Genomic DNA, 19522 nt, shown 5'->3' on the forward strand with positions numbered 1-19522 from the left:
AGACCTTGCAAGTGTGTTCTTGGGAGCAGATTCCTTGCCAGGAGTCTATCAAGTCCTTACTGCGATTTGCTTTCTCAATTTTAAAAATTTTGATTTTTCGTTAGGTTTTGAATGATGAAGAAGGCTGCGGGGAAGCAGGCTACTGCTGAAACATCGGTGTTTTGGGACATCACTCTGTGTCCGGTTCCACATGGCGTTGATCCTCTTTACGTCCGTCCGTGTATTAAACAGTTTTTGGAGAAACATGGCTACTCTGGTCCTCTCACCATGACTGCTGTCGGCGTACTAACAGACATCCCTGATGACATCCTTAGAGGAGTCTATTCCAGTGGAATCTCTCTTACTAACGTCCCCTACGGTATGTTCTCATCCTCCTTGTACCTCCTTTGCTTTCGCTGCAGTATAAATTTATATATATCTTCTCAAATTTATTAGTTTATTTTGAAACAGGTTCAGGTTATGACGACACTATGGATGTTATTTTTGCATTTTTCGAAAAAAATCGAGCTCCAGCTAATATCATGGTCATATCCGATCCGAAAATCTTCCGTGGTATTTCTTCTGAATTCTTGCATGCGACGAGATTCCACCTTCTTCAACCGTGTCCATATGATTCTCTTGAAAGCCTTATTCAGGAAGGTTTGTGTGTGCTTCTCCTCTCCTACAATGTCGTTCAACTAACCAGCAAATCTGTTGCTGAACTGGCTACTTTTTTTTTTTTTTTCCAGTTTCTTTGGAGGAATCTGAGTTACAAACAGATGTATCTGCCTGCTTGGATTGCATATTATGCTGCTCTCCTCCTGTCCATGACATTGAGGATTTCATCAGGCATCTCTCTGGTGAAGGGCATAAAAAACACAGGGTAATCAAGCATCCTAGCCAAATCTACTTTGTCACGTCTTTTTTTGTATCTTGATTATCACAAGTAGTTTCTAGTTTTGACCCCATGTCATTTGTTTTGTTTTTTTCAAGCAGATGTCGCACTTATGGCCTAACAATAATGCTGTTCCGCGTCTACCTATGGCTCCCCTAGAGAAAGATCCTCTCATGGTGAGGACACAACCAAAGTCATGTTTTAATATTTGATAACGTTTAGATTTCTAAAACTTGTTTTTTTTTTTATCTGCTTGAAAACCTCTTATCACAAGTTTCCCTTTCTCCCTTCTGATTTTTTCTTTTGTTTTTCCCACCGCGTGTGCATTTTGTTTTCAGTCAGACGTGGGACTGGTTGCCTTCACCAAGTGATTACTCTGTGCCAAACCAGAAGGCTGTAACATTGGTCTTTTGGGACATCAATAAGTGTCCGGTTCCCCCTTTCTGTGGTGCTCGTCTGGTTGGTCCGTGCATTAAACGGTTTTTGGTGAAGAAAGGCTACTTGGGTCCTCACATCATCATTGCCTTTGGCTTATGAGCAGAGGTCAATATTGACTTTTTGAGGGGGGTCTACTCCAGTGGAATCCTTCTTACCAACGTCCCCTACGGTATCTTCTCTCATCCTTGTGCCGGATATTTCCCTTGATGAATCGAGAGAGTCTTAAAGTCTTTACTTTCTGAAACAGGTTCCTCAGACATTGAGCGTCTCATTATGGAGTTTAGCCATAGTTATCCACCTCCAGCTAATATAATGGTCATATCCGTTACAGAAATCTTCCCGTCTATTATCAAGTACCTAGAGTTGTCTGATTACAACCTTCTTCAGCCGTTTCCATGTGATTACAACCTAGAGTTGTGATGATTAACAACTGTTGTTTCTGTTTTCTGTCACTGAGCTAGCTACATTTTTTGTTCTTCCACAGATTCAACGACACTTGAGGAGGATGAGTGCCGTGAAACTGGTGAATCTGCCTACTGGTTTTGCTCAGTATGCTACCCTGGTCTTGCTTACAAAGGCTTTGATAATCTTATCAAACATCTCTATAGTGGACATCATCAACAGAAGGTAACCAATAATCCTAACCAAACTGGGCGAGCTTATTGTGTAGTTCCCCCTTTCTCACTTCGTTTTTGTTTCACTAAACTCTGACCCCATGTTGTCTTTTTTGCCCCTGGATGTGCTTTTTGGGTTTCAAGCACTTGGACCTGTTGTCTAGGAATGTTGGGCATCCACCAGGTGAGTGTCATGAGAGAAACCAGGAGGCTGTAACGGCTGTCTTTTGGGACATCAATAGGTGTCCGGTTCCCCTTGGATTTGATATTTCTCTGGTTGGTCCGAGTATTAAACGGTTTTTGGAGAATAAAGGCTACACTGGTCCTCTAAACATCACTGCCGTTGGCGTACTAGCAGACATTCCTCTTGATATCCTGAGAGGAGTCTATTCCGGTGGAATCTCTCTGGATAACAACACCTACGGATGCTCAGAAACTGAAACAGTTTCCTCAAGCATTGAGAATAGTGTGTTTGATTATACAGATGGGAATCCACCTTCAGCTAATATAATGGTCATATGCGATCCGGAAACCTTCACTTCTATTTCTGAGGATCAACAAGTGACGGGGGAATACAGCCTTCTTCCATATTTTTATTTTCAAAGCCTTCTTCCGGAAGGTGTGTGTTTGTCCTATCTCACAGTGTTGTTGAAATAACAAGAAAATCTGTTGCTGAACTGTCTAGCTTTTTTTTGTTTTTTTGTTTTTTGAAGTTTCAGGGGCTCTTGAGGGGGTTAAGTGCACTGAAACGGGTGAATCTGCCTGCTGTGTTTGCTCGGTATGCTGCCCTGGTCTTGTTGAGAAAGACCTTGAAAAATTCTCTACGCATCTCTCTAGTAGGGAACATAAACGGAAGGTAATCAATAATCCTACTAGTACTAGCCTGAATTTTGTCATTGCCTTAACTACTTTTGTTTTGAGTCAAAACAACCAGTAGTTTTCCTTCCTCAGATTTTGACCCCTTGTGCATTTGTTTTTTAAGCAGATGTCGAAGTGGTTGTCTGGGAAGGCTTGGTCTTCTAGTCCGGAGTATGCTTCCAACCATGGTGGCGAATCATCTAAAGGCAAGCTTTAATATGTGATAACGTTGTGAATTCAAATCTCTAGAAATCTGGGGTTTTCATAATGAAAACTAAAACATTGTAGGCAAAGTGCAAGAGACGGGGGACGTGAACAAGAAGAAGATGAAGTATAAGAACAAGAATCCAAAGGCAAGTTTTAAAATATCTGATAACGTTGTGAATTCTAATCTCTAGAAATCTGGGGTTTTCTTAATGAAAACTATAAAAAAATTGTAGGGAAAGTGCAAGAGAAGCAGGACGTGAATAAGAACAAAAACAAGAGGAAGAAGAGTAAGAAGGTGAAGGCCCTTGGTGTTGTTCTTGGCCGGGAACCTCCGGAAACTCTATATTATATGCTCTCATCTTCTAATTATGTTACTTCTATTGTTACCTTAATTAACCCTAATCGTTCCGATCTGATGCATGCCTGTAAATCAATACAATTAAACAATAAAACTGGAAGGTTTTTCACGATAGCACCCATCAATATTTTGGTGAATTCTACAGTTGACACTTCAGCTTCTTTTCCTTCCAATTAAAACATTTTATTAATACATTTCATCCTATATTTTTAACACTTCAGTTTTTTCAATTAAAACAAAAACCAATTTTAATAAAATTATTTTGTTTGTAGTTTTTTGGACCCAACGTGATGCTTAAGTAAGCACACATAAATACACCTTTTTACACTAATTATTAGTGTTTTTACATAATAGTAAATTATTAGTAGTAATTTGATAACATATTTATAATAAGGAATCAAACTCAGTTAGAGAGAGATGTGTGATGTTATGTTATAAATTAGTCATATATATGCTTCCGAATCATATGTAAACTTTTGAAGTTCAAAAACAAATGTTTTATATTATGTTCTAAATTTTTCTCACATCTTTCATTTTAAAAATAATAAAATATATATATAGTTGGAATATGTGAATAGTTACGTAAAAAATAGAAAGATGTAAACTTCGATCTTTTCAACGTATGAGGTGAACTTTTAAACCACTAACCAACATCATTAGTTAGTTAATTAGACATACCATAATTTCTTTTAGACGTTAGAATCACAGTTCTATAATTATCGTCTTACGTTCTCAAAACCTAAAAGAAACACAATTTCCATATCACAATATTGGACAACAACACTGAACAAAACCTATTATAGAAAAATCTATGTTTTTAAGTTTTAACAATGGATGAGGATACTAATGAAATTATTGCTTTAATCAATCAATACAGTAAAAGTTGTATGTTTTTCACGAGAGCATAACACATCAGCTTTTGTATTGAAACAAAACTAAAGAGAGAAACGACGCTCGATTTCTTCTTCTTTGTTGTCGTTTATACTATCTTATTCGGGATTTGGTGGAGGTAGAGATTTATTCAATTTGATTTATCTGATTAAGTGTGACTGAAGATCATTGATATCAAAAGTAATATTAATTGGACTGCACATCAATATTGAAGTATACTAAAATTATCTAAAATAAATACAAAACATTGTGTTCGATTGTGAAAAAGAAATGATCTCCATCATTATAATCTCTTTTATATTTCTATCATCATTAATATCATATTTTATAAATGTTTTGTATGATAGTATCACATTAGTTTAAAGCAAAAATAGCCTAAAATTATGTACGAAAGCATCATGAATTCTATTTGTTCAAGAGGGTTTGTAAATGAGAAACAAATCAAGAACTAAGGGTTTGAAATCTCTAAAGTTATTTCTTAAGGTAATAAAATTATAAATATATTCAAGAATTAAATTTATGAAATTAAAAACTCAAGTATCCTAAGACGATATAAATTATAATAACAAAAAAAATTACTATTAAAATTATCAAGAACTTATAAAATTTGAAGTCCAACAACATATATTATATTATGACATCGGAAAAAAAAAACAAAATATAAAAAATATAACTAAAATAAAATAAAAAATAATTCTGTGGCGTAGTGTGAGTACTATTCTAGTTTATTTAAAATTCCGTAGATTTCACGGAAAGTCTTCAATGGTTGAATAAAATAGTTTTATTATTATCTTAAGGATCGGATATATCCCAATTTTTTGCCTATACATTTTGCAGTTTTGCACTATATGAAAAAGACGTAATACATTTTCATTTTTTATTTCAGTATCAAGAGACTATATAGTATAATATACATTATGTAAGATTGGGCCATTATTGGGCCTAATAATCGTTCTGCTTTAAACGGACTCGATATGGCCCTTTAGACTCCGCCGGTTTCAGAACGCTGCCGTGAATCGCCGCCGCATCAGGAAAAAAAAAAAGGAAATTACAAAATCCGACGATATTAAAAAAAAAAACAAATACATGAGACTGTCTCTTCCCATCAACACTCTCATAAATCTCCCAAAACCTCGATTTCTAATTTCCCCTTCTTCTCGTTACCTTAACCCTAATCGTTCGCTGACCTTAGCGTTGCGTACTTCATCGCTTCGTGGCGCTCCCGTAGTCTCGCCTCGTCTTCGTTGTTGTTGTTGTTACTGGTTCTCGACGGAGGCGATGATGACGAATGTTGGAGAGCAATCGATTCCTTCTCCAGTCGAATTGAAGGAGAATATCGAGCTCACTGAAAAAGAGCGTAAAATCTTCGACCGGCTTCTTAGTACTCTTCGTTATTGTAACCTCGACACACAGCTCCGCGTCGCCGGTGGTTGGGTCCGTGATAAGGTACTCTTCTTCACCTGGTTTGATTCGATTAATTGGTTGCACTATGAGGATTTGCCATTACATACTAAACATGCTTTTATCTTTGTTATCAGCTTCTAGGGAAAGAGAGTGATGATATTGACATAGCTATTGATAACATGTCGGGAAGTGAGTTTCTTGATAAGTTCAAGGAGTATTTATCTTCTAGAGATGAAGAAGTGCAAGGCGATACTGTTATTGAAAGGTTTTGAAACTCTTTCTTCTTGGCTTGTGACTCCCCTTGCTGAATTTAATTAAGTCTAATACGTTATAGTTTGTTGATGTTAACTGGTTTATTTTGTTGGTGTTTTCAGGAACCCTGACCAGTCCAAACACTTGGAGACAGCAAAGATGCGTATTTATGACCAATGGATTGATTTTGTGAACTTGAGAAGTGAGGAATACACAGAGAATAGTCGTATTCCTACAATGGTACTGCTCCTTATTATTCATGTTTATGTAGTTTGATTGCATTTATCTGCTGTGAATGCATAACACAACTTATCCTGAATATCAAAACCATATTAGTTTTTTTGTGTTCCGATGAGAAGGACTTAAGGTGCTTGTGCTGCTTTATCTTGATCCTTTTTTTATTTCTCTGCTTTATTACAGAAATTTGGCACCGCAAAAGAGGATGCTTATCGTAGAGATTTAACCATAAATAGGTACACTCATCTTCCCCTTATACCAGAAGTAGTGTAACTATGTTCTCTGTATCCTTGAATCCAAATTGGGACATTTTTATGATTTCTTAAATTTGACAGTTTATTCTACAACCTCAACTCTGGCTCAGTAGAAGACCTTACAGAAAGAGGTTAGTGCATCCTTGTGTTGCCATCATTCATTCCCTTTGATGTTCATAATTATAGTTTACAAGGGATTACAGGCATCGATGACCTCAAGTCTGGAAAAATTGTTACACCCTTGCCTGCAAAAGCTACGTTTCTGGATGATCCTTTGCGAGTTCTCCGGGCTATTCGCTTTGGTACTTGTGTTTTCGTTTCTTGTTTTTTCATTATATGTCATTACATTGCCCATTTCAGATCCTCCATTTCGAGCCCTGTGGTGTCGTTTTGTCAGTCCTTCCTAATATATTGCCATAACAGGTGCAAGATTTGGTTTTACTCTGGATGAAGAATTAAAAGAAGCTGCTTCATGTGAGGAAGTAAGGGTAGCTCTTGGAGAGAAAATTAGCAGAGAGCGGATCGGGAATGAAGTATGTATTTGTACTTCCTGCTTGCTGTATATATAGCTAATTTTTTTGGCGACCTCCAATTTTAGGGTTTATCGTTACACAACTTGATTCTTTGGTGCAGATTGATTTGATGATATCTGGGAATGGGCCAGTTTCAGCGGTTACCTATCTCTCTGACCTGAAACTATTTAGGGTCGTGTTTGCCCTTCCCTCTTCAGCTGATCCTTCACCATCAGAGAATTGTGGCAGGTTCTATCTCATTTATACTCTTAAAACTCGCTAACTTTGCAAATCTGGTCCTGTGACACTACTCATATTTTAAAAAACTCACTCACATGTCTGCTATTTTAGCCTCTCCCAAGCCTACTTGGAAGCTATGTGGAGACTGCTTCAAACACCTGGGTTAGGAAACTTCAGTGTGAGTAATTATTGTGGCACGTTTGCTTCTTATTTAACCGCTAAAGGTTGAGTTCCCCAATCTTTTTATATTCAGTTAGATTTTGATTGGTGTCTTATCATTTTGTTTTAGGGTGAACAAAGACGGCTTGCCCTGTATGCTGCTATGTTTCTCCCCTTTAGGAAAACCGTTTACAAAGACAACAAGGGCAAATCGGTACGCACTCCCTTATATATTTTGTCATCTTTTCTTAGGTTAAATTAAATCTGAGTTTTGTTGTCTAACTGAACAAACCTTGTGCCTTTTTTTCAGATTCCTGTTGTCAACCACATCTTTAAATTCTCCATGAAGCGCAAGTCCAGTGACGCTGAAACCGTGAGTTCTGAATATTAATGTTCAATATCTTAGGCCTTAATTGCCCTAACTAACTAACTATAGGGCGTAACTTGCGTTGTTTTCTCTGGCAATAACGTAAAAACCAATTAACATTGTACAATCAGAGCTTTCATCTGTGACACTAGATTATGGGTGTGATGTTCGATAGCAGTTCATCTCGTTTGACCATACCTTTTTATGTTTGACTGCTAGACATCTTAATAGATTCAGTTTAATCATGATAATGAATTCCATATTCTCTAGGTTATGAATATACATCAAACCGCGGAGAGATTTCGACCGTTGGTTTGTCCCCTTGAAGCGAAGAACGACGTAGGACTGGAGAAGCTTGATTGGGCCACTGTTATTCTTGAGCATTGGAAGTCCATCTCCCACAATGATGCAGAGGTTCCAGCAACTTCGAAAATAAGAGTACTCACAGGTTCTCTTCTATAGCCTTAGTAGTATTGCTCTCATTGATAATTTTGCAAAGACGAGTATAATGAACATGTTATATCTGACCATATTATATCTGCACTTGTGGTGTATAATGAACATATATACCTGACCATATGTACTGTATATAACTAAAATGTTCTGTTTTATAACTATTTCAGGGTTTTTACTTAGGGATATTAAAGACTTCTGGCGTGTTGCTCTCTTAACATCTTTGTTGTTGTCTGCTACGGTTGACGATCAAGAAATCGGGCACCTGGACTTCCAACTGGAAAAGATGCGAGAAACTTATCTAACAGTTGAGGCAACCATCCATGAACTGGGTAAGCTTTGGAATGTTTGATAAATGGTAGTTAGATATTCCTAAGAGGAGGTAGAGGAAGTTAGGTTCTGACCGGGTTATCAAGGCTCCCCACGCTTTTTTGATTACCAAACTCACACTAGTAGAACTAAGAACATGAGAAGTTGATTTTATAATTCCTGTTTTTGGGTAATCTTTCTGACTTTGAAAAGCGATGCCCAACTAGGGTTGAAGAGAAAATCATCTTTAGGAAGCTTCATTATTATATTATTAGAACTGCACCTGTCAATGTGCCAACCATTCCATATACGTAACAGTTTTCCTTTCTTAACATAACAGGTCTTGATAACATCTGGGATGTAAAGCCTCTGGTGAATGGCAGGGAGATCATGCAAATTGCAGAGCTGAAGGGAGGATCTCTCATCCGTGAATGGGTAAGGCTTCCTCTCTTTTCATTGATTCCCCAATTCTCAATCTCTCAGAGTTCAGAACTTTTTCTCGTCCTAGATCTCTGTCATGGAACCTTAAAAGGAAAAATGCTTTTTTCATATATGTTCGATTAAATGTTGGAGTTTTGCTCAGTAGAATTGAACTTGTAGATCTAGTCTCTTGCATGCCGCTGTTTCTCTGTCTTAGATCACTATAATATCTGAGGTTAGTTTTTAGCTGTGACTAATTCTGCAAAACCATGCAAAACACCTTCCTGAAATATCTATCCTGCTTTCCAAATGTGGCTTTATGAAACTGTTAGTCGTAATGCTAGGCAAACTCATGCCTTAAACTAGCATTAAACTAGATCCGAAAAATTTGATATCAAAGTAATCTCTAATTGTTAAATCATTAATCGTGTCTTGCTTATCTCTTGTACCTAATGTCAATTGCTCTATTTTACAGCAACAGAAACTGCTCACATGGCAGCTGGCTAACCCCAACGGCACCTCAGAGGAATGCAAGGATTGGATGAGAGAAATCAAAGCAAAACGACAGAGGACAGAGTGACTTCTTCAGTCTTATTAAAACCCGCTAACATTGTAGATTAGACAAAACTCAGTTGTCTCGAAATTATCAATTGTAGATTAGACAAAACTCAGTTGTCTCGAAATTATCAATCATACACTCATATCCATAGCAGTTCAGCTGTGTGTCTCTGATTGAACAAAGACAGTTTCGAGCAAAAAAAAAAAAAATGAAAGAATGAAAACAAACATGAATAAAGATGTATACATATCAAATCATCTGACGGTATTTTTGACATCAAAAAGCAAAAGAATCCTACATGAACCAAAGCGGACTGGACCACACCTAGAGATTCAGATTCTTCTATGGTGTCTGTTGAAAGCTCAGTCTGGAAGCGAGTGTGTAGAGGCGAAAGGAGAGAATGTTTTTGCTGTATAATTGCAAAGCAGATGATTTGTCGAACTAGCTAATCCAGGAGGTGCATTGCTTGGGAATGGACGGTAAGGTGACCTGTCGATAGCGTTGAGAGGTGACAATGGTCGAATAACCAAGTGAATGGAAAGACTTTATACAGATGTATGATCTCTGTGATGATGACAGCAATGGTGAGGCTTGTCGCCTGAAATTCTCGAAGGTTCGGCTGATATTTATTGGGGAAGACTGGCTGTGGTGAGAGGACAACCTGACATATTGTTGAATGTTGGACGAGCTCACATGCGCTGGAGAGAAAGAAACTGAGGATACCAAAGGAGGAGGTTCTATACAAACTACAGATGTTGTTGCAATTGAAGAGCTGGGAAACGGTGTTCTCTCTGTAGCTTGTGGCTCATCTATGCTCCTTTTCGCATCCCGTTTACACACTGGACAAAACGTTCTCCATGATATAAGCCACGAATCTACGCAAGCGGCATGAAACTCTGAAAGGACAACAAAAGAATCATAGAATCAGAAGTATTGTTGTTAAGCTGAGAAAGGGTTAAATCTCATATATACTCAACTGTGTCCGCAAGGTAAGACCCTGAGCTTGTCCCCAACATTGTAGTCTTCAAGGCAGATAGCGCAAGAGGAACTAGTCGTGGTGTCTTCTTTCGCACAAGTACTGAATGTAACACTTGGCATTGCTTTCACCTTTCTACTGCTCATCCCATTAAACTGCGATATAGAGTTGCTATGTGTTGTGCAATATCTATAGACGAAGACACAAGCAACCACAACACCAAACATAGCCAGCGACAAGATCCATGCTATCGTAGCGTACAACGACCACACCGAGTCCTCTGAATAAGGAACCAACCTGACTTCCGTTTCCGCCAAACCAGCGTACTTCTTGAGAGTTTCTCCGGCTTCTTTCATCACAAAAACCGCTTGAATATATATACCTTTCCAGTCTCCCGCCACTAAGAAAAGAAAAGAATCGCAAAATCAAGATTGTTAGCATCAATTCAAGATTATAGAGACTTGTATAGCATAGCGATGGAGAGGCATTAGTTTACTTGGTAATAAGAGGTTGCGGTCCACATTGTCATATACAATGGCAGCCTTAAACCCGCTTCTCTGCGCGTTTCTGACTTTGTACTCAAAAGTACAGCCTCCTCTTATGATCAACACAAAAGCAGAAGTACCATTAGGACTCTTCTCCGGTTTATTCCTCAAGTTTCGGCAAGCGTTGAGAGGCTCAGCCACGTAAACCACTCCGGTTTCCTCCGTATTCACTAATGGAGCTGAACCATGAAAAACTTTCATCAGAATCATCAGCAGTTGAACTAGTAAATATTACCCTACTCAATTAAAAACATATACAAACAAATCCAAAATCGCTCTGTTTTCAATAATCAAACCCTTGTGTCTGAAGCAAAGTAATGGAAACGGACAAGAACTGCGTAACTGCAAGAAAATATAAACGAAGGATCGAGAGAGAAGCTCACAGAAGTCAGCTTCCATGTCGACAAAAGAGCGAGTGATGTTGGAATCCATCAAAATGACTTGGCCGGCTTCTACACATGAAACAATGAAAAGGTGTAATGTTAGGAGTAGCAGAGCAACAAGATTCATCATCTCTGTGTTCACAAATCCAAACAATATCAACTTCGATTTTGAGGGGTTGATAGGATTAAATATATACTTTGATGATTAAATACAATCATAATCTTATGTTCGTCAATCAATATTCAAAATTTCAGTGAAATCATAGGTTATCCAATGATTTTTAGATAAAAACTCAAATTTGGCAATGCATTAATGATTTTGATACACATGTTGATTGTGAGAAAAAGATTTTTATAGTAAAGATATGTGAAAAAGACAAGTTTGATTAAGTATATATTATTTGTTGACAATCAAAACAGGTATACATTTTTTCTACATTGAATATTTTTATTAAAATTTTAAGGTATTTAATAGTAAAATCTATACAGATTTGTGGATGGTCTAATATATATAATTTAAACCACCTTCATTTATATCAAAAAAAAAATAATGACTACAATATTTTTTATATATCAATAACATCCATTATTTTCAACTTGGATTCTCAGATTTTATATTCACGATTATAAGAATCCGAGTTCAGAATAATGGTTGATACTGATATATAAAAAATGGGGGTAGAAAAAAATACATTAAAATTTTCAAAGTTTATTAGAATTGAAAAAATTATGGTTAAAGATTATTGCAATAAGCCAATAAGTATATATTGGGGGAAAACATTGTACTAGCTATTATCATCCATTGCATTTAAATATTTGTTTTAGAGGTCATAGTTCTTAATACCAAAACTAGGTGATACCCCGTGCTACAACACGAGATTAAATATTTTGTTAGTTACTTTTTTTTGTAATTTGTATTTTTGTAATATAGTTTTTTATTTTGACGTATTTTCTTTGTTGATATAGTGTTTATTTGTATATTTAGGATTATACAGTAAATTGGAAATCTTAATAGAGTAAGTAGTTTGTAGAATGTAGTTTTTCACGGAAACAGATACACCGCAATATTGGATAGTAGTTTTGTAAGAGAATAGACACTCCGCAATATCGGATAGTAGTTTTGTAAGAGGATAGACACACCGCAATATCGTAAAGTAGTTTTGTAAGAGGATGAGTTTTTCTTTATTTTGGTTTGTCGTCAAAAGAAGAAAAGTTGCTTGTTAAATTTTAGTGTGAGATATTTCAATAGTTAGTAAACCATTGTATTTATAGTGAGATTATGTATATTTAGGTTATCATTTAGAAGTTAAGATTTAATATATCAAATCTCAACAAAATCGTAAAAAACCAATTTAATTCATAGTTTGATAAAAATACATGTTTTGATGGGTTTAACTCAAAAAAATTTATATTTTAAATTTTTTAAGAGTAAAAATATTAATATTACTTAAATATTTTATAGACTTAAATAAATTATAATATTTTAAACTTTCGACGGAGTTCAAATATTTATAATAATTTAAACATTCTATAAAAAATTAAATATTTATAATCTCTTAAACTTTTTTAAAAAACGTAAATATATTATAATATGTTTACTTTTGAAAATTTTAAATATGTTCAAATATAGAACCAAATTAAACTGTTAAATGTGGATACCTGATAAATTAAGTTTCCTGCTCATCTGTACTCAAAACATATTAGTCATATATTTATAGTGATTATGAACTATATTCCAAAATATTTAGTCGATGTAGGATACACATTTTCTGTAAATTAGTTTACAACTTTACTCAAAACATATTAGTCATATATTTATAGTGATTATGAACTATATTCCAAAATATTTAGTCGATGTGGGATATGCAGTACACATTTTCTGTAAATTAGTTTACAACTTTACATATATATAATTTCTGCGTTTTTTATTCTTTCCATCTATACTAATCATAATTAATTACTATAATTTTGTTAAGGAAATATTGAAAAATCTAAACTAAATGATGATTTGTTTTTATTTAATTGTATTAAGTTGATTTTATGTTTCTGTAAATATCTCACAATATAAAAGCAAATCAAATAAGTTTACATATATATATATACAATTTTGTATTTAATCTATTGATTATTTTGGAAGCAACATAATCACCATCCATAAGTATTAAAGATTTCTTATTATTATTAATATTCGTAATAATTATAGGGATTAAGTATGGTAGTAGTTAATATTTGATATTATTGAAACCATTAAATAATCGGATACCAGTTTCCTTATTTATAGGGATAATACCTTGGTTTGGTTGTGTGAATAATTATTCTTGAATCAAACCAAATACACGATCCGAATAGTACTAACCCGATTTCCAAACGGATCCGCGTGTAGATTTTTGTTCTATTATCGGGTTAAAGAGGATCCGCGTCCCAATCCGGTCGTAATTAAGTGGGCAATTGAGGGGTATAATGGTCATTTATTGAAATCGAAACTATAGGATAATTTAATTAAATTAAGTGATTCTCTAATCATTTTTAATGAAAAACGTACCAAAACAAAGTCATGGTCCAATTTGAGTCTAGTGGGTACTTCTGCTTTAATAATATAGATGTGCTAATATCCACAAAATTTGCTTGAAGTGTCAAATACAGATTTATATGATCTGCATTGTCAATAAATGTGTCAATTTGGACTATCACACACATCCATTTCCGTATCAAGTGAGAACTTAGTGAATCAAAAGTAATTAGTGAATTCCAATAATTAAAAAAAAAAAATTGAAACAAGAATTTATAAAAATGCATTAAACATTAATTCATTTTTTAAAAATAAAACAAGAAAATAAACCTATAGTCAAAACTTCTAATAAAATGACAAAGTAGATTATAAAAGGGAAAATCACATTTTAAACCTTCAAAGTGTGATTGAGTAGCACTTTAAACCTTGAGATATTTTCACTAACACTATAAACTTTTAAAATGATTTCACTAACACTTTAAACCTTAAAACTAGCTTTCCTGTTTCTACCGCCATGAAAGATGACGGAACAGTAACATCCGTTAACTTGAAATAGTTAAACTATGCTGATTTAAATATTTATTTAATTTAATTTAATTATTTATGACAACGATTGATAAAATTTTTTTTAAAATATATCAAAGAAAAAAAAAATGAAGAATCAGAGGTAAGGTTAAAACATTTGACAGATGTAAAATTGCAGATGACAATATATTTAAATGATTCATTTGTTTCTAATGAGAAGTCAATCGATTTGAATGAGAATCCAGTGGAGATGTATTTAAAAAAGATTAATAATGTGAAGAATAACGTCGTAAATTTTTGTTTACAATGAAGATGAACACAAATTTATTTTTTATCTTTTTATTTATTTATAAAAAACTAAAACTAATTAAAATTTAAATTAAACAAACATAGTTTAACTATTTCGCGTTGAGGGAGATTATTATTCTGTTATTTTTTTGGCGTTACAAAAACAAAAGTTAGTTTTAAGGTTTAAAGTGTTAATAAAATTATTTTAAAGGTTCAAAATATTAATAAAAACATTTTAAAGGTTTATAATGGTAGTGAAATTCTCTCGAGATTTAAAGTGATATTCTGTAAAATGTCATTTTCTGATTATAAAATAATAAAATTTATCAAATCTAGATGGGCTTCATGAAGAATACCACTTATTGGATCCATGAAGAATACCACTTATTGGATCTGACCCATTTTGAGGAAAATAATACATATTTGTCATTGGTTACATACAAGTTACAACAACTTTATAAGCCCTTTTTAATCAACAACCATCATTAATTTGATGTCTCCTCTCGTGTCGTTTTCCTTTCTCCCTCACAATTAATGTCTCCATAGCAATTTGCAGTACTTTGACTTGTCTTTAGTTTTATTTTCTGCATGAAACTTTAGCTTTTCTCCTTAACTAGTAAATATGAAAACTATTTTTCCCCCGTAGACAGACAAGACAAGACAAACCTAACCTAGCAAATTGTTAGGAAGAAAACAAAAACGAGATTTACATTTGCGTTTCTGTTTTCATACTACAAAATCTAAAATCTTTATGTTTAAAACACCAACACAAACCCAAAGAAATCATCTAAGTAGTTCATTCGATCCTGTTATATATCCGTTTGACGTTTCATGTGCGTGACGCCACACACATGTTGAATGACGTTTGTATAAGTAAAAAACAGAAAAATAACAATAACATTGCGATTTGTATGTAAATTCCACACACGTACGGCGTCTGCGTTTCCTTCAGCTATCTCTCTGTCTGATGGACTAAGAGACAGCTGTAACCACTCTATGACAAACAAATCATTAAGACATTAACTTTCTTCACACAGATTACAGATTGAAGCACCTTTGTCTCCTCCACACCCACACGTGTGTCATCAAATCAGTGATCAGTCACACAAATTAATTACGTATTGAAAATACATTATAATAACATCCATCTCATATCTTTAAATGTAAAACTTAGCTCATTTTTACTTAACAAATTGATTTATAATTCACTGAACTAGGTTTGAATTTTCTTCCCCTTCCATGCATACTAATTAGTCCTCCAAAAAAGAGGCACCAATCAAAAACTGTTTGCTTCAAACTCCCAACACTTTACAGCAAAACACAATCTATAATCTGTGATTTATTCAAACAAAAACCTGTGAATTATGTTTTGTCCAGCGATGGAAAGTCCATGCATGTGATCTCTATCCAACATGGAACAAAAAACAAAAACAAAAAGAGAGGAAAAAAATATCTGAAATGTATCTATATAAAGAATCATTCACAGCTCCTCCTATATTCAAACACTACTTCAAAACTTCTTATAAAACACTGACCAAGAAAGATGAAGAAGATGAATGTGGTGGCTTTTGTGATGATAATCTCTTATCTTCTGCTTTCTCAGGTAAACTGTTACAAACCATTTTCAAGATTAGCTTCTCTCTGTTTCGAACAAACCAAACAAAAAAATGAAATAAAAATCTCTGTGGTCTTCTTCACAGGCACTTGCAGAATTATCTTCATCATCAAGCAACGCTGCTGAAACATCCTCTGCTTCTCAGGTAATAAACCATATCAAACAGACTTTTCAGAGAGTTTAAACTTAGTAAAATTTTGGCTTCATTTTGTTGCTAATAGATTCAGACGAACGACGAGAACCAGACGGCAGCGTTTAAGAGAACACACCATCGTCCACGCTTCAGTTAGTCTGCTCTTTTAACACTTCCATCCCTCTGTTTTCAGTTTTTTTCAAAAATGATCCACAAGTTTTGATCATTTGATGATCCAATATTGCAGATTGTGGGTATGCATGCGCAAGGAGATGCAGAGAGACATCGAGGAAGAAAGTGTGTTACAGAGCTTGTGGAAGTTGCTGCGCCAAGTGTCAGTGTGTGCCCCCGGGAACCTCCGGAAACACAGCGGCATGTCCTTGCTACGCCAATCTACGTACCCATGGGAATAAACTCAAATGTCCTTAAGACTTCAAAACTCTAAATAATATGTGTTCATATGTTACTTCTATTGTTATTGCATGTGTGAAGTGAGAGCTTTATTTCCGTTATGTTTACAGTATACTCTTTATAGTATTCAACTAAAAAGTTTGTATCGATTCTGAATAATAAAATGAGTGATTTTATTGGTTACCAAGTTTTAGATTTCATATTAATATACTCGATCAAATAATTTAGGCTCTATTTCCATTAACACAAAACGAAACAACAAAGTTTCATTATCATATTAACATAAAATCTCCTTACAGTTACATATCACCAAACCAAAAAAAAGAGAAGAGGGAGAGAGACCAACGGCTCTTGGTTCGAGTTTGCTTCTTGCTTTAGCCGTCACCGTTTCTTAGACTTAACAGCCACAACGCCTTTATAGAGCTTCACACGATCTTTTAACCCATCTCGCCGAGGCCGAGCCACCTTGTTGTTCGGATCAAACAGCAAAACCTCTTCGAACGCTTTCAACGCCAAAGGCAACTCCTTTTTCTTCTCATAAGCATCCCCAAGATTGTTCCAAGCCGTTACATAACCTGGCTGCAGCTTCACCGCCATTTCAAACTGAGCGATTCCTTTGTCGAGTTTATCCTCTCGGACATAACTCACTCCAAGAGCGTTATAGACCTGTCTCGAGAATTGTATGTATAGTGTCAATTGACTTTCTTACTTGATAGATATGATATGTGTGTTTTAAGAACTACATTACCTGGGCAAGATCTTGATCATCACCGTCCCATTTCTGGATGGCTTGTTGCAAAAACTTGTTGGCTGCAGGATAAAATTTCCTTCTCAGCATCACGGCACCGAGCTCGAAGAGCTCTGTTGCACTTGCATCACCACTCCTAACTTGCTCCTTCAGATTATAAGAACAATAGCATTCAGATTTGATCAATTTAACAAACAAGTAGGGCACGCATAGAGACAGATGAGAGACATCAATATTATTTCTTAAATTCTATTTTTCGCTCTCTGGACTCTTTCATCTCAGTTACTTATCCTACTGTTTTACTACCACAAAGGTTACTACTTGGATCACATTTTCTGGTATATAGTTGTGAATGCAAAATACCTGCAATTCTTTAGCAGAGAGGTCAAGTTCTCTACGCACAAGTACTTGACGAATCACATAGAAAGTACCAACTCCAAGCAAACCCAATAGTAACAGCAAGTAAGACAGCTGAATACTAAGTTCAAATAACTCCCCAACTTCATAAATCGGTTCAGGCTTTATGATTTCTGCTGCTGCTGCCAACTGTGGATGAGCAGAAATCATCAACATGCTCTGCCCCAGCAGAAAGGTGGATCCTTTGATTGGTAGCTTCTTCAAGGAAGCTTTGTTCAAAGCTGGTAAGCCTCTAGCAGAAATTTCTGCAGACACCATTTAGAAAGTAAAGATCCACATAAGGTGAGAGAATACAAAAGACATCTGAATCCATCAAATCTGGTTGAATCACAACTAGAATTTAATGGTATACATATCAAAAACCAAAATTTGGAATATAGTTTCAGATGCCAATGGATTTAAGAGATAAACGTCCTCAACTTTTGCAAAACTCCCTCACAAAAAACACACCTATGTTTTGCTACAGAGTAAATGTAAAGAAAAGTATGGAACTTAAAGCAGGGAGAGAAGAAGAGAGAAGTGAAGTACCATGAAAAGATCGAATGGCCAAAGTCCTTCCATGTATCTGCCTTCATCCACAAGTTCAAAAACATGGAGGAAGATTAGCAAGTTCTCATCATCCCACCACAACAGATAGAACTATGTGAAGCTAACTAAAGGGTAACTTTTTGAATCCATTCTTGTTTAGATTCCACTAAACACATAGTACTGTTTCCATTGGTTTTTAAAGAGTCTTAAAGAACAATTACAAATCAAAGATCCTCAAATGGGGAAAACAAAAACAGAGGAAGCCCTCGAATAAAACTGAGTCTAGCAACTATGGCTGATGATGATGGGGAAGAGAGCAACGTGGAGTGTTTACCTGAAGAGAAACCTTCTTGGGTGATCCAGAAGAAGGGATAATCTGAGAATGGTGAAGATAGAGACGGTGGATTGGAGGAGACGAAGAAGATAGTGTATGGAGAAGCATGTTCGATTCGAACATAAGGGTCACTGAACCTTTTTGTCTTCCGATGAGATTGATTAATCTCAGAAGCCTGGGAATCAAAATCGTGCTGCGAGAGGAGAGAGTGTTGTGTTTGCTCAAGAAGATGATAGAAGAAGAAGATAAGGCCCACGTTTGCTCTTTCAATTTCCGGTTTAGTCCATTCCGGTTTAATTCTACATTATTTCATCATTTGGTTATCTTATTGATAAGGCACTACTTGTATAAATCAAGATACAATTCATGAGACTGTAACATTTTGTGCTGCTTAATTTGTTAGACTCATCAAAAAGACATTGCCACTTTAGTTCATCCTAGACACAAACTTTAGCTTTACAAGTCTTGAAGCTTTTGTATTCGCATATGACGATAAAACTAAGGTACTCTCACTTTGGTCTATTTTTTGTTTGTCCAATCTCTTACATTTTATGGTTTATTTTTAAAGTATATGTCTAAAGGAAAAATCATGTGTTTATAAAATTTTCATACTACTTAGGAGGAACCTTAACAAATAATTTAGAAGCTCCTCCAAACTTCATTAGACACGTTTTTTGATATTACATCTAAAAACTTAAAAGAGT

The 19522-nt window shown here is 35.2% G+C and overlaps 3 protein-coding genes and 1 pseudogene across 5 annotated transcripts; 2 read left to right on the plus strand and 2 right to left on the minus strand.

Annotated features, from left to right (window-relative positions):
- The first annotated feature begins 5237 nt into the window (after nt 1-5237).
- On the plus strand, nt 5238-9559 carry LOC104776391 (tRNA nucleotidyltransferase cca2). Its single transcript, XM_010500446.3, has 15 exons — nt 5238-5686; nt 5779-5909; nt 6019-6136; nt 6317-6369; nt 6469-6518; nt 6591-6689; nt 6811-6920; nt 7021-7148; nt 7251-7317; nt 7429-7512; nt 7609-7671; nt 7936-8113; nt 8289-8450; nt 8768-8862; nt 9323-9559. Exons 1-15 carry the CDS (start codon nt 5327-5329, stop codon nt 9425-9427), a joined length of 1803 nt encoding a protein of 600 aa, XP_010498748.2. The 5' UTR covers nt 5238-5326; the 3' UTR covers nt 9428-9559.
- A 46-nt stretch (nt 9560-9605) lies between these two features.
- LOC104776389 (receptor homology region, transmembrane domain- and RING domain-containing protein 3-like) lies at nt 9606-11563 on the minus strand (annotated as a pseudogene). Its single transcript, XR_015595403.1, has 4 exons — nt 11311-11563; nt 10879-11106; nt 10384-10782; nt 9606-10302 (listed from the first exon to the last, which is right to left on the minus strand). The product of XR_015595403.1 is annotated as a receptor homology region, transmembrane domain- and RING domain-containing protein 3-like (transcript).
- A 4343-nt stretch (nt 11564-15906) lies between these two features.
- LOC104776392 (gibberellin-regulated protein 9-like) lies at nt 15907-16974 on the plus strand. The gene is made up of 4 exons (XM_010500447.3): nt 15907-16235; nt 16333-16392; nt 16469-16532; nt 16628-16974. Exons 1-4 carry the CDS (start codon nt 16176-16178, stop codon nt 16807-16809), a joined length of 366 nt encoding a protein of 121 aa, XP_010498749.1. The 5' UTR covers nt 15907-16175; the 3' UTR covers nt 16810-16974.
- Nucleotides 16975-17011: 37 nt separating this feature from the next.
- LOC104776393 (tetratricopeptide repeat domain-containing protein PYG7, chloroplastic) lies at nt 17012-19239 on the minus strand. 2 transcript variants are annotated; one of them, XM_010500451.3, is made up of 5 exons: nt 18819-19239; nt 18485-18521; nt 17903-18201; nt 17540-17686; nt 17012-17457 (listed from the first exon to the last, which is right to left on the minus strand). In XM_010500451.3, the coding sequence occupies exons 1-5, from the start codon at nt 18939-18941 to the stop codon at nt 17173-17175; spliced, it is 891 nt and encodes a 296-aa protein (XP_010498753.1). In that variant the 5' UTR covers nt 18942-19239; the 3' UTR covers nt 17012-17172. The 2 variants fall into 2 exon arrangements, with proteins under 2 accessions (XP_010498753.1, XP_010498754.1); XM_010500452.3 differs by having other exon boundaries at nt 18485-18525; nt 18819-19078.
- Between the last annotated feature and the right edge of the window lie 283 nt (nt 19240-19522).

Source organism: Camelina sativa, chromosome 3 (assembly GCF_030686135.1).
Source record: "Camelina sativa cultivar CO46 ecotype springtype chromosome 3, ASM3068613v1".
Classification (NCBI taxonomy): Eukaryota; Viridiplantae; Streptophyta; class Magnoliopsida; order Brassicales; family Brassicaceae; genus Camelina; species Camelina sativa.

What these genes read in the sequence shown, in the direction of transcription:
- LOC104776391 (XM_010500446.3), top strand. Translation starts at nt 5,327, where the DNA reads ATGAGACTGTCTCTTCCCATCAACACTCTCATAAATCTCCCAAAACCT. An exon ending in CTGGGTTAGGAAACTTCAGT is followed by an intron (nt 7,318 to 7,428) that starts GTGAGTAATTAT and finishes ATTTTGTTTTAG; the next exon opens with GGTGAACAAAGACGGCTTGC. An exon ending in AGTCCAGTGACGCTGAAACC is followed by an intron (nt 7,672 to 7,935) that starts GTGAGTTCTGAA and finishes CATATTCTCTAG; the next exon opens with GTTATGAATATACATCAAAC.
- LOC104776392 (XM_010500447.3), top strand. Translation starts at nt 16,176, where the DNA reads ATGAAGAAGATGAATGTGGTGGCTTTTGTGATGATAATCTCTTATCTT. An exon ending in CTTATCTTCTGCTTTCTCAG is followed by an intron (nt 16,236 to 16,332) that starts GTAAACTGTTAC and finishes TCTTCTTCACAG; the next exon opens with GCACTTGCAGAATTATCTTC. An exon ending in AAACATCCTCTGCTTCTCAG is followed by an intron (nt 16,393 to 16,468) that starts GTAATAAACCAT and finishes TGTTGCTAATAG; the next exon opens with ATTCAGACGAACGACGAGAA.
- LOC104776393 (XM_010500451.3), bottom strand. Translation starts at nt 18,941, where the DNA reads ATGTTCGAATCGAACATGCTTCTCCATACACTATCTTCTTCGTCTCCT. An exon ending in TCTCTGCTAAAGAATTGCAG is followed by an intron (nt 17,687 to 17,902) that starts GTATTTTGCATT and finishes TATAATCTGAAG; the next exon opens with GAGCAAGTTAGGAGTGGTGA. An exon ending in ATGATCAAGATCTTGCCCAG is followed by an intron (nt 17,458 to 17,539) that starts GTAATGTAGTTC and finishes TTCTCGAGACAG; the next exon opens with GTCTATAACGCTCTTGGAGT.